Source organism: Pseudonaja textilis, chromosome 2 (assembly GCF_049901715.1).
Source record: "Pseudonaja textilis isolate UNSWEBS1 chromosome 2, rPseTex1.2, whole genome shotgun sequence".
In the NCBI taxonomy this organism is placed as follows: Eukaryota; Metazoa; Chordata; class Lepidosauria; order Squamata; family Elapidae; genus Pseudonaja; species Pseudonaja textilis.
Genome location: NC_141991.1, coordinates 88,121,042 through 88,135,852, shown reverse-complemented (window position 1 = coordinate 88,135,852; position 14,811 = coordinate 88,121,042). Strand labels below are relative to the sequence as shown.

The following is a 14,811-nucleotide window of genomic DNA, read 5'->3' as shown; positions in this document are numbered from 1 at the left end:
ATGAAGCATGGCTTTGGTGTCTTGAGATTGTAAGAATATATTATCATGGAAAAGTTACATGGCAGAGTTGTTTTGGTTTATCTGGAGTAATCATTCTGCCCAATGCTTTATAAGAGTGTGGCATTTCTATACCTTGCATTTGTCCAAATCAGAACAGAGAAAAAGAAAATAAATATTTGAAAATTATATTGTCAACCTCTTTTATAATACTTTTAAAAAACCATGTCTTTCCCACTTTGTGCTAATAAAGAGAAGGATCTCATAAAATACTAATTGGCCTAATAATATTTCAACTTTATAAGGTTTACTTATTTAAATCAACTAGGCATTGTGTGCTTTGTACTGTTTTCAGATCATCTATCATAGATGGTTTAAGTATCATCCATCTACATTCACCTATAACATAAACACAAGTGTTCGGTTAACTTTAAATCAGGAGTTAACAGCGACACACCAGGATAGCACTCATTGATCTTCAAAATTAATACTTTTAAGATTGAGCAAAATCTCATGGGATACCCAAATTAGTTTTCATGGTTGAGATCTCAGTAAATATTAAAAATAAGTTCTCTTAGAGAAATGTTGGTGTGTGATGATGCCTGTTGACCCTGATTTAAATATTGTCTGTCTTCCTCTCATTGAGTCTAAACTTCTTTAGTATGGCAAATTGTAAAGGCCCAACAACTATTTATTTACTTGTTTGTTTATTAAACATGCTTACAATAAATTGTTCCTTAGACATTAGTAACCTGAACATCTGTTAAATTATTGTTTTCAGTTGTTTTCTAAATTTTATTCATGTCAATTATTTTGTGCTTTTATTTTAAGAAACTTTTTTTAAAAAACTTTTTTTCCTGTATTAGCTTTAGATATTTTGCAATGTATAGGAATTACTAGGAGTTTTAGTACACTTCCTAAAATGGACTAGGCTAAACTCTTAAAAATTATCTTACTCCATTAATCGAGTCTTAGTTTTCTATAGAACAAAACTGATATTTTTAATTGGACAATTTATTTATTATAATTTTAATCTGTCACATCCAACAACCCCCAGATTATTGGTAACTGAACATTTTAATTAAATGTAATGATATTTTAATTAGTAAAATATAAAATTATTCTGTGACAGTTTGATCTTGAATGCACATATTCAAATATTTTTTGATAATATGAAAGAATGTGTCAGCATAGTAAAAACAAATTATAGCAGTAAGTGGCAGAAAAGCAAAATTACTTGAAATTAACTAAACAGTTTCATAAAATTGGCCTTTCCCCCCTTTTTTTGTCATGTATATAATAATAGGAAAATGTTATATTTATGTGGCCTAGCTTTATTTAATTATTTATTTTACCATATTTTAATTATCTCCAGTCCTTAGAGTCTCTTTAGTGGCACGCCAACATATAGAACATTCATAAGAAAGTAATACAATTCACAGTTTTTGCAGTAAAACTCAAATTGAATAATTTTATTTGTTTTTTTCCGAGTAGATGTGAAAGTTTAGGTCCATTTTATATTTTATTTTCAAATAATAATTAAAAGTTGTGGTTTTGTTTCACTTGCCTTTAAATTACATTTGAATTTAATTTTGTTGCTTTGAATTATCTACTAAGCATATACTTAAAAGTTCTGTTGATATTTCAAAATGCCATCTGGAAATTTGAATCTATTTTATCTATTTTAAAGTTATTCCTTATTGACTTTGGGTTGGCCAAAAAGTACCGGGACAACAGAACGAGGCAACACATACCTTATAGAGAAGACAAAAATCTCACTGGTACAGCTAGATATGCAAGCATTAATGCACATCTTGGCATAGAACAGAGGTAAGTATTGAAGCAATTTCTGTAATTAGATTAGGAACTGTAAAAAGTTAAACTCTAGAAATGTCTGGATTGATTCTAATGCCTCTTAGCAATTGTCAGATAAAGAGGCTGAGATTATAATTTAGTAGCATTGGGAAGACCACACATTTCTTACAGTATCATAATATTTGAGATATTGAATAGTTATTTAATGAAAAAAAAAGGAAAATTAATTTAAATGTAGAGCAAATATTTGCATTGTGTTGCTTCTAAACATCAACATATGCACGACAGATACATTTTTATCTATCCATCTTATATCTACCTACATGTTGCCTTAACCCGGGTGTCAAACTTGTTGGATGAGTCATGTGCTAGCCACCCCCACCCCTGGTTCAGTGAAGGGGGAAAAAGTTGTGATACGTCACATAATGACAACCTGACACCATGAGTTTCAGACCCCTGCTTTTAATAAGTAAAGTCATTTGATATAACTAGTTAACAGCAGAGCGAATACTGAAATATAGTACTTCTGGTGAAGTTAACTTTTATCTTAACAAATCAAGAGTTTTCATACACATTTTATAATATGTGAATCAATATCTTTTTCTTCCTTCTGTGATAGTTTGTAATTTTTTTAATTGTATTCAACTTCTTTTAACATCGAACTTTTGGACTTAGCATGTTTTCTAATGCATTTGTTGGCATTGTAGTATCAGTCATTAAACATGAAAATCGGATTGTTTCTGGAATCAGTATTTTTAACATAAATTCTCAAAATTCATGTGGTTGAATTTAGCTTTTGAATGTTTTCAGTTATATAGAATAAGAATTAGAATTGTTCATAACAGTTTTGTTGTTATGTGCTTTGCTATTATGCCTACACAATTTTTATGCTTCCATGATCTCACTATTGTACTATTAATCAAGACAGATATGGGGCTCATGTAGCTTGTTTTACGCACAGTTGTTGACCAAAGTAGAAAATAACTGGAAAATAGAGGAAAATTATTTCAGCAGTCATTGTCCAAAGTTAATATTTTCTTTTGCATAAAATACATTTATTATAAAAATTTGCTTGATTATTATTTTATTCTCTCAGTACTCCACCCCCAAAATAAGCTAAAATTTAGAAGTTAACATGTGATATGGAGAAAAATAGCAAACTAAAAACTTGGATATGCCAGGAAATCTGGTGTGCGGTTTTCTGTAATAGTTAAGCAGTTTGCTAAAATTTGAAGTGCATTGCTGAATCATCTCTAAGAAAAACAAGAATTAGAAGAAATAAGATATGCATAATTTCACAGTTCTCCAAATAAGTTTGGTAAATCTTATTTATTACTGTTGCATATCAGTATGCACATTTTACTGACAGTTCATTTTCATAACTGTTGAGACCTGAGAAGTGATGCTATGCAATTTATGAATAAGCACATAAAACTTTTTTCCTCAGTCGTCGTGATGATATGGAGTCATTAGGATATGTATTGATGTACTTTAACAGAACCAGCCTGCCGTGGCAAGGATTAAAGGTACGTTAAAAACTTCATGCAGACTTGTAAAGATGATAATAAAATATTGGATGGACAAACACAATATTGTATATTTGTAATTCAGATACTATGGAATAGATAGAATCTCTGGCATGAGATGCCACCCTACGTATAAGTGGAAACTGAGTATGGTCTAGGGCTGCTTCTTTTATTTGTTTATTTCTGACAAATACTTTACAATTAGAAAAGATGCTCAGAGAGAGACATTAGGGGTGAGATAACCTTAAAGGACAATGTGCAGTTTGAATAATAATTTGGAAAAGTTATGGAAAAGTGTGTTCTGTCTAGAAAACTTTGCTTATCCTCAGGCCTTGCTCAAAGTACTACAGTCTCTCCATCTGCAGGATTGTGGATTGCGATTTAAAAACTGAGAGATATGCATGCACAGATGCATATTCATTCACACTCATTGAGATAATGTACAAGTGTGTGTGTGTGTGTGTGTGTGAAAGGTAGAAATCTGTTGGTACTTTCTCAAGAGGTTATATAATTTAGATGATGATTTTGAGTACATTGATGGTAGAAAGCAATTTGTGCTGGAAAAGTTAAGCTATCAGATGCAATCTAATACTAAGAGCATTATGACATTTCTATATTTACTCATAATCTGACTGTATAGGAAAAATACTAGAAATGGACATATAATATAATCCTTTCATGAGCTGGTTAGGTTGCAGTGAAGCATGTAAGAAAGATTTTTATTCTTTTTGCAGTGAATTCTGGAACTTGGTAATTTCCTTTAGATCTATGATAATAAAAAAATAATATTGTTCCATATTTTTACAGGCAGCAACAAAGAAGCAGAAATATGAAAAGATTAGTGAAAAGAAGATGTCTACTCCTGTTGAAGTTTTGTGTAAGGTACAACTGTTTTAAAAACTTTCAAGTTTTTGATAATCATATTTTCTTTTGTAAATAAGCCAATAATTTTGGAAGGTATAATTAATATTATATAGATGTTTAACTTCATGTGCTAGTGGAATTGTCTTTACAGTAGTTATAACTGATCTATCTTTAATTTTTAATGTCAATTTTTCTTTCTTTTTTTCCGTTATTTCCCATTTTCCAAAAAAAAGAAAAAGAGAACAAATATAGAACTGAAATTCTTAATATAAAAATTGTGGGGATTCTGCCTCCAACTCTTGTTTTGATTTTTTCTGTTTACAGGGATTTCCTGCAGAATTTGCAATGTACCTGAACTACTGCCGTGGCCTGCGCTTTGAAGAAGCTCCTGATTATATGTACCTGAGGCAGCTATTCCGTATCCTTTTCAGGTTGGTCTTGTAGGATACTTTGTGAATATTCAAACAGAACAGTTTAACAACAGTATGTTGTTCACATGGTTAGCTACATAACACTCTTACCTTTCTACAAGTTTGGCTGAAAATATAAAAATACTAAAAAGAGATTTAGTTATACTAGAAATAGATTTCATTGGGAAGAGGTCCTTTCCTGATACTGTGTCAAAATGATTTTTTGTCTCGGTAGCTCACCTCTCATTGCACTGTGATGTCTGTTTTATGATTGGCTATTAATCAGGTCAGCCATTTTGTAAATAAGCAAGCTGTACTCTGTAACAATCATTTTAGGAAGTATTTTCTTTTGTCCACAAATGTTGGTTACATCATAATTTAGTCAATTCAACATAAGCTACACTTGAAATTAGTACTGTGCTGTAACTGTTAGTGATTCTATTTTTTTGCAGTGCTGAATTTACTCAAAATTAATGTTGACTGCAGAGGAGGTTAAAGTGAATGATCAAGAGCACAATAGTCATACGTGGTCATTTGCAGAATTGCAGAAGTTTATCCATGCACTTACTGCAGGGTTCAACTACAAAAAAATGGAGATGAAGATCAGTATTTCCCTTTCCCCTATTAACCAGTTTGAAGGGCAATACACTTTATGCATGGGACTCTTTCCACTCGAGCCAAAACTTCTGTACTTTTTTAGAAGTACAGAGGACTTTGAAAGTTACTGCAAGCAGATTTCAATTATTAACCACAGCCCTGCATAATGTTCAGTGTTTTACAAAATGCTACATTTTGAATGCCAGTTAAACCTGCTTGTGCAACAGCAATTCAAGTATTTCAGTGATGGTTTTCTTACTTTTTAAATTGTACCCTCTGTAGGACCCTGAATCATCAATACGACTACACATTTGACTGGACAATGTTAAAGCAGAAAGCCGCACAGCAGGCAGCCTCTTCCAGTGGGCAGGGGCAGCAAACCCAAACCCCCACAGGCAAGCAAACTGACAAATCCAAGAATAACATGAAAGGTTAGTAGCCAAGAACCAAGTGACGTTACAGACCAAAAATGATAAACACTAATTTGGATCCTGTTGGTGATACGTGTTAGCTCAAGGAGGTCATTAAAAACACTTATTTGGCTATTTAGTATTTAAAAAACGGACGTCCTTGGAATATTTGACTACTAACTTTAAACCAAGTGTCCTTGTTTTCATATCATTTCTTTGGGTATGTTGGGTCATTTTAACCACTGCATCTTCTGCTCCCTCATTAACCCCTCTTCAAAATAAGCTGGCTTGGTGTTGGGAATGAACCAGAATCCTGGACCTAACATTTTAAAGAAGAAATTTTCTATTAATTTTTGTATTGGGCCGGTATAGGTGCGGCTTTGGTGTGGGTTTATTTGGAGGGGGAAAAAACCCAAGTGGTAAACATTTCTTTGAATATATTCCTCCTCCCTTCCACCCCCGTAAATGACACCAATTTTACTACAGAGAATCTAAGAAGGCAGCATGTATATTATTATTAATTGGGGTACTTCTTTAAAAAAATAGGACATAGATAGCTTCAGTATGATGATAGTCTGTATTCTCAGAGTAGTGTAGCTAACAATACTGCAGGAAGACAAAGAGTTCCCATGTTAATGCACAAACATAGTCAAACGTTTCTTATCCCTTCCTCAGTAAAAGACAAAGGCAATGATCAGAGGATTTAGGAGGAGTGGGTTAAATTTAGGCAGAATCTATCAAATATTTGCATATATGAGGGATGGGGAGAGAAATAGAAAGTAAACAAATTTAACTTAAATCACTCCTACATTCCTGGGGGATCTGTTTCTAATTTTAATTATAGATTGTTTGAGATTTATTGGCAAAATAATAAAAGAAGCAACTTCCTATGGCAGAAGGCAGTAAATAGTTCACATTTGGGAATATGTTAATTATGTTTCTATATCTGTAAATAAGATGGGCAAGCACACAAAATGCAAACAATGTAACAAAGAAATGCAAGCCCTGAGTGTCCAAATGAAACACCATGAGGCTTGGTCCTCTTTGAAGACAACTGGAAAGCAAAAGTAGTCAAGTCTGCACGTGCAAGATCTTCAGGTCAGTAAATGCTATTGTCATAATTTTGAAAAATTGAAACTGTTTACTTTTCTTTGCTTTGAGGTTGGTTTAAATTTTTGAATTATGTATTAATAAAACCAATCAGTACTTCAACATTTATTTAATTGAAATAAAAAGATGGACATACCTTTTAGAAGTATACATTATTAGTGTATATAACAAAGAATATGATTAAAAGAGCACAGTACTAATGATGCTTTTTTTTATTTAGGAGAATCTATACAGGACTCTGATAACTAACTGCACACATCATTTTCAATCATCAGTGCCTACCATTTTAGAATTACCTGATTAATAATGTTTCAATTACATCAAATATGTCAGAAAAATATTTGAAAAAGGAAACGTTTAGCTGAAAAAAGAAGAACAAAAATCTACTATCCACAAATAGGCAAAGATAAATTTATGATAACAGATTACAGGTAATTGATGAAACAGTGTCCTTTTTATGCAGCAGAGTCTGTTTTTCTTATGGATGAGAACACGTCGTTGATACAACATAGTCTCTTTGCCAGGATGCAGTCCATCAGAGCAAAACAAAGATCATAAAGAAATTATTGGATAAAACGTACAAAAAGAAAATCGAAAAGTTTTCAAATCTAGAAGGAACCACTGTTGTTTGAACTATGTGACCATATTCACAATAATCCAATCACGTATGTTTTTGAATCAACAGGAAAAGACAATTGCTTCCTTAAATTATTTTTTATATATATATATATATATATATATATTTGAATGCTTGAAAGAATTCCGAACTGTAAAAATATTTTTATTAAAAGGCTAATATGCATTTTTGTCATAATGATATGAAGATATCAGGATGAGAAGAAATACAGAAATCAAGAAGACCAAAACTAATAAAATATCACTACAGTGCTTAGTTGGAATATCCTTTAGTTGTTCCAGAAGTAAGGATAATAATGCTGAAATTGCAAAACATAACTACAATGATAATTTGGCAACAGCTGTTCTGTAAGCAAGAGGACTTGATTCAACCACAAGCTATTCAGTAATTCTAGTTAGTAAATATTGAGCAGACAAAAGTACAGATTGAAAAATTGTAGCCATTTTTTTTTTAAAGATGGGGCTAAAGCAAACCTACAAACTTATGCAGTCTTCCCTTGATCCTATTCCCTTAGCTCTTTCAACTAAATGCAAAAAAAAAAAATGTTTAATTTTGGCTGTTTTGTTGAAATGTGAAAGGAATTGAACAAGATTTTAAATTAAATTTTCCAATGACACGAGTTAAATGCAGATCTTAACATGAAGTATTTCCAACTCATTTTCTTGTAAGTATTTTCAGTATTCAATGTTGGAGAAATATTTTTAAAGAAGAATGGTTATGATAGGGATAGCCAGCAATAACCGATCAAAATATACTAATTATACTTAATTTCATGCCTAGTCAGAGCTATTTAAGGAACATTTTTCTTTAAAAGTTTTAAAAGCAATATTCCTGCATTTGATTTCATATTACTGAAATGATAATGCAGTTATCTAACAACAGTATCCTCTTTGGACTATTAAAGAAAAGTCTTCTTTCTTTGCATTCATTTTAAATTCAGAAGTAATTTGGGATTTGAAAAGAAGAAAGATTTTGGGATTTGAAAAGAAGAAAGATTTTTTTTCCAGTTTATGAATCATGAGAGTTAAAGAATTTGTTTTCACTTGGTTGAAATTCCCTATTTTACTTGTTTAAAGCAGAATTTTATGTGTATAGCTAACTCTTCAGAGAGATATTACTTAAACACTATTTGAATTTATTGAAAACCAGAACAAAACAAGTTAATTGATACCGCCTAAATTGTAGGTAGTAGTGGTAGTAGATATTTGCCTAGTAACTATGCAAAAAAAAAATCCTCTCAGATGCCACAAATTAATCAAGAAACATCTGTCTTGGAGGAGGGGAAATGGGGAAAGAGAAGTGAAGAGGAGGAGGAAATGTGTTTCAACCAGTGGAGTTGCAAATGGAAGGGGATCAGTTTGGGGAAGATTATATTGGAGAAGGGCTGGAGTTGGAGACTGATTGAGATCTTATTAGGCAGGAAAAAGTGTTACATAAAATGAATATTACAATATTTATATCTTGGGGAGGGAGTTGATGGTAGAAAGCGTGGAAGTGCATGTAGTTCTCGACTTACGGCCACAATTGAGCTTGGAATTTTGATCATAAGTCTCAATCTTGCCACTGTAATACTGCCTCAGGGAATGCAGGAGGCCCAGTATCCCCCTGCATGCAGAAACTTGCCACAGGACCAGAAGCATCAGTCGTCTAGGCCTGACAAAATGCGGACCCTTCTCCCTGCCACCACTTCTAGGTTCACTTTTCTGTCACCTCACTTCATTCTGCATGTGGGTCATATTCTCATGGTTCAGAAAGTTCCTTCTCCAAATGGTGCAATTTGGAGACGAGTCTTCCAAGTCATCCTAAGAATGATGGTGTTTACTAGTTTTTTCTCTTCCAAAGAGGAAAACGCTAGCAAGGCTGGCGTTCTAAAAGGCTCTGAAGTTGCAACATTTTGAAATCTAATATATGTTATACAACTCAAATTGTATAAATCCATCTTTCATATATATTCCAGCTCATAATCCTGGATATATATATATATATATATTGGGGGTGGGGGGGAATGCCATTTTTGGTTGGTTGGGTTTTTTTTTTGTTTTTGTGAACAGAATGCCAGTAATACACCAGAAAATATAGTTCTCCAGTAGAACACCTTTCTTGATAACTATATGTTAAAAAGGACAAATGATGTTTCCTATTATATAATGTTATACACACAGTCAGACTTCTATTATGGCAGAGGCACAAAGGCTATAGAAAAATCCCATTGGAATTTTGAATTAGGGCAGATTAATACGACAGTGTGATATAAAGGAATTCTGATAATAGGAATAATAGAACAGAGTTATATTAAAAGCTTTTTAAATACAAAGCATTAATTTACAATTGCTAATTCAGTGGGTAGTTCAGACTTTTTGCTCATTTATAATTTATTCATCCAAGGACAAGAAATAAGATGGGAGATGAAAAAAGCTGTTTGTATACTATATTAATGAGAATTGCTAACTAAAAATGTTGGAACAACACTAATATAATCCACTTGAAATAGTTAATTTAAAAACCTTAATTTTCTTTACAGTATCTCTTTACGTATAGTATACCTTGATGGTACAGATAGTCCTCAAGTTAGGGCCACAGTTGAGCCCAAAATTTCTGTTGCTAACCGAAACAATTGTTAAATGAACTGCTGTAAATCAAGGACTGCCTGTAGTTGATTGGATGCAGATTTACCTATTAAATGAATAATATATCCAGAAAAACTCTGATAACGATCTTAATACTAAAGTTAATTTTAGTTGCCAGTCTGCAAATCATCACTCTTTTTTACAGGACTGCATTCAAATGGAGTAGCTGGAATAATCAAAACGTTAAGTTTATCCTCATTTTTGTATTTTGTAAGGTATTAGCAGTTGTAGCATTATGATTGTGTATTCCTTTCCAGACTTGTGCATTCTGTACTGTTTTGCAACTTTGCTTTAAACACTTGGACTTTTCATCTGCTGTAAGAAATGGTTTCATCACCCTTTATTGAACTTAGTAATTGCTCTGACCACAGTATTCTTTTCTGTAAAATACCAGTGTAATAGGTACTGAACTTACTAGATGCAGTGGCATGTATAGTTTTGGAGGAGGATATAGTTGATTTTTTCTATTTCTCTAATATTTATTTTGGCTCAGTATGCAGTGTAGCTGCCAGAGTGTAGCTGGGCAAGATGGTCATGGAAACATCCATACCTGATTTTCCAAACAAATGATTTTTTGGGGGGGTGGGGGGTGGGGGGGGGAGGCTGGGACATTGGTATCCTAGATACAGTGCTTATGTTCATTTTTTTGTATCTATGTGATAACCAACTTAAGTTGTTGGAAAGTGCCTAACTCATATCTGGAAAAGATAGAATTTAATAAAGGATGTAGCCTACATTTGAAATGTATTTTACAAGTACAGTCGAGTGGAAAGTGAGGCAGTATTGTTAAATTGCAGTTTCTTCAGACTGCCCTTAAAAACATGTGTTTGAACTGCCCTTAAAAATGTGTTTGTGGGTAGAGAATCCTGGGCTGATATGAAGTCTCTATTTCAAATATTTCTCAGTCAATATGGTTGGGTGGGTGAGGTGTTTAAAAATTTGCTCTGAGGCCACTCATGATTTTTTTCTTTTTTATACTTTTTATACTTTCTAAGCTGGGAGTCCCCCAGAGTAGACCTCTAAATTGTACAGATAAATTAAATCTTCCAATTATAAAGAGGATTCTACTTGAGGTAAAAGTTGACTCAGTGGAAAAAGACTAGAGACAGTCAAGTATTTTATTTCTGCATGAGTGAAAAAAAAATGAACTCGCTCCTTGTTTTTTTCAAAGCCTTCACAGCCTTGATATGAATGCAGAACATTCTTTAGAAATCATTCTTAAAAGCATCATCTAACATTTCTTTATTAAACACTTTCTGCTGGGTAGGTCAACATTCAGTTTAACAAACATAGCAAAGAATAGATGACAGCTTTAATTGAATGTTAGTGTTACATAGAAAAAGATAACCATAAAATTTGGAAAAGATGGGAAAAGTTGTAATGTATTTTCCAGACACATTTGTCCAAGGCATCATTATAGACTGAAATATATAGATATGACTTACTCCCATAATTCCAGTGGTCAGAAGATATTTTCATCCTGTTGCTTTTGCCATTGAGATTGTAGCTCTTTAATAAAAGATAGTACGAGCATTTTACACCATAATCTGGAAGCAAAAGTAATGGTTTTTCCCATGTAATTTTTTTTAGCCTATCCTAGCTTTCCATTTCTTTGTTGCATTCATGCTTTTTAAGAGTTCTCCTTCAATTGTAGAAAAGAAAGATTTCCTGTAATATCCCAGCACAGCAGTGCAGGCCAATGTTGATTGGAGGCTTTTTGGTGGAAAGTAACAAATTATACACTTGCAGAGAATGTAGTTACTAGATATCAACTGTTTTTAGACAATTTTCATCTACATATTATTCTTGGCAGCCTTAACAGAATTTATTTTCCATAGCCTTTGATATTTTGAAAGACTACCTTTTGTTTTAGAAATTTGAAAGAATTATACTAAATCGGGCTAATGTTATGTTCATTTGTCTGAAACAGTGCCTTGAACCATGTAACAGTAACATTCTTGTAATGTTTAAGCAACAGCATTAAATGGTGTTGGGATTTGTTTCAAAGGCTGCTATTTTGGAACTAATTGAATAGATGAAGTAACTCACCTCAGTTATATACAACTTGAAATATAAACTGCATCATGTACTAGATGAAGAATTGTGTTCCAGTAAAATGGATTGTTATTCAAATAGGCTGGAACTTCTGTAAGTTACAGAATTGTCATGCTTATCAATCTTCTTGCTGGGAATAACTGAATAATGCTATAGGTCTCCTATATGTGCCATTTTGGAATGACAAGATCTTTGGTCTTACAATTTTGCATATACAAAAGATGTATTTTCATGTATAGTCAATGTATATTGAAAATAAACATACATACAAACAAACAGCCTATGTGGCAACGTTATACTGTTATCTGTGAATTTTAGTCCCTGTCTTGTACTATCAACTTACATATGTTTCATTTTGGGCTGTAAATGTTAATATATTTCATAAGGGCAACTTCAGATAGTAGAATTAATATGCAGTGTAAGCTGGTTTAGTTTATCACTTTTCTGCTGTACATTATCTATACAATGCACCTGAAGTAGTTCATAAAAAGATATGCCTTTTAGTAAAATATATTAGGAATATGGTTTTCCGTACAGATAGGAAATATGTGAAAAGTCTCTTTTTAAATATTTAAACCATGATTTGATCAACTTGTGATGCAGTATTTGAAACTGGCAATATAAAAAATTGTTTCAAGTATACTTAATTAAGTCAAAAGGATCCTTAACTAAAATGATTGGCAGCCTGAGCATAATTGATCTTCCATGGAATTTGATACAGCTGCCAAATTAAAAGTATTGACCTGTTTAAACAGCTGGTGGCTGGGTGTGGTTTCCTCTGAAAAGTAGGGTTCTTGCATGTTTTTCTCTTGATGCATAAATGGGACACTCAACTTTGGGGCACTACTGTCGGGAGCTGAATAAAGCACTTATCAAGTGGAAGATCAGTCTAATTTTGAATGGAATATCTTTTTTCCTAATGAAATCATAATCTCATTTAAGATTTTCCACTTAATTGGTTGGCTCTTTCCAAATATCAAAGTGTTTTGTTTGTTTTCCAGGTTTTTGAGCATGAAGAAGAGAACAGATGAGGCAGAGCTGAATGGAGCAGGATGTATCACCTCCCAAATCCTAGAAATCTTAGTTCATAAATACACATACCAGTGGTTGTGGGCAACCATCTACTTGATGTAAAGAACTTGCTTTCAGTATAAACTGGCTCTGGGCAGCACCATTGATGCTGCATCTCTTGAGTTGTAGCAGCTGTAATTGTGAATATTACTGAGATAGTTGAACATGGTGTCCAGTTTTCTATTGCATTTTTTCAAGTGGAAAAATTAACCGAGTGGTTGACACACAAGTGGTGGAGAGAATTGTGCATATGCCAATTTTTGTAACCTTTTTACTTTGAACTACACTGCTTATGAGATCTAATTATTTTGGAAGAATGGCATGAACAAGTCTTCAGAACAGTTGCGATAATTGTAAATGCTCACAATTGTGCACTTCTTCTGGGTATTCCTCCCTGGTTCTGAAAGTTGTACACTTAAAACATTCTTAAAATTGCTGGTAACTTGAGTGATGTAACAAGCCAGCTATTGTGGTAGTAACCAAAGATTCCAGTTTTAAGCATATGAAAGACTCTGCCTGCTTACCTGTGCATAGAAATAACAGCATCTAAAGTGAAGACTTAAGAGAAATTTAGCGACTACTAGATTACGTTTAGGACTTTGCATTAACTCTATAATGTTATTGGTATAAAAGGAGAAGCAGCATATTTGTCACAAATTTAGTTAACATCCTCCAACTGAAACTATGTAAAAGTTGCTTAGATAAATGTAATCACTGTAAACATCTAGAAGATCTGGGATTTTGTTTTTATTTTGAAATGGGAGCATTTTTGTTTACAAGTTCATTAAAAACTAAACTGTTCCTATAAGGAATCTTTTTTTTAATTTGCCTTGATAATTTGCAAACTAAATTAGACACCACCTTTTTTTAAAATGGCAGTTACAATGCCATTTGTTAAAGCAACAGTCCTGTTTCTTAATCATTTTAGATCTAGTGTTGTAACTCTTCCTCACTTTTGTTTTTAAATAAATTTTGTATTTGTTTTCCTGATGGGGAGGGGCACACTTGCATTTTTATAATCTGTTGCATTAATACCCAGTCTGCTGTAACGAGATCAGATGAAAATAAAGGAATCTTTTCAGACCCATTGCAACAGTTTACAAATCTTGCCATAACTTTGCATTGGCTAGACTTGTTTATTTTTTGCAGATTTAAAATGAAATGGTATGAAGGGTGTTAAAAAGGAAGAATTTTCTTTCGAATTCTTGTGAAACAAATATGACAGGTTTACTCTTGGTCTCAGGCAGCCTCTCACATTGGTTACTGGTTACTGCCTTAGATTATCTTTTCACTCCAATCCAGCTGAAAAACATTCTTATTGCTGGTGATTCATATAACAGTGTAACTTATTCCTTTATAGCATGTCAGAATAAATTTTAAAAGTTGTCTGAAAATGCTGCCAGATGCCTACTGTGTACATGGTTTTTTATGACTTGCACAGCTCTTCTGTGTTTATCAAATTAGTCCCAGTACATATTTCAATATGAGACATTGAAGCTCCCTTTAAACAACTCCTTTTCCACAAAGTAAATACTTATATTTTATACTATTGTCATTCGAGCATAGATACTTGGAGGAGGACATCATTAAGAAATAGAGTGTGCAAATAAGGACTTTTTGGATATGCTTTGTACAGTTTTGCTCAGGTTTTTTTTTTTTCCTGGAAACAAACATACTTAAAAAATTCCCAAA

General features: G+C 32.8%; 1 protein-coding gene across 6 annotated transcripts in view; it reads left to right on the top strand.

Moving 5' to 3' along the window:
• The window catches only part of CSNK1A1 (casein kinase 1 alpha 1), a 38,449-nt gene extending 23,936 nt beyond the window's left edge, over positions 1-14,513 (top strand). For 2 of the 6 annotated variants that reach the window (XM_087924542.1, XM_026696363.2), the window contains 6 exons: positions 1,688-1,827; positions 3,260-3,338; positions 4,146-4,220; positions 4,527-4,633; positions 5,492-5,604; positions 13,050-14,513. In XM_087924542.1, the coding sequence (XP_087780668.1) occupies positions 1,688-1,827; positions 3,260-3,338; positions 4,146-4,220; positions 4,527-4,633; positions 5,492-5,604; positions 13,050-13,057 (522 nt within the window). In that variant the 3' untranslated portion in view covers positions 13,058-14,513. Of the gene's footprint in view, positions 1-1,687; positions 1,828-3,259; positions 3,339-4,145; positions 4,221-4,526; positions 4,634-5,491; positions 5,641-6,949; positions 7,280-13,049 lie in introns of those variants that run through there. The other 4 variants (XM_087924541.1, XM_026696361.2, XM_026696364.2 and 1 more) reach the window with 2 other exon arrangements.
• The last annotated feature ends 298 nt before the right edge of the window (positions 14,514-14,811 follow it).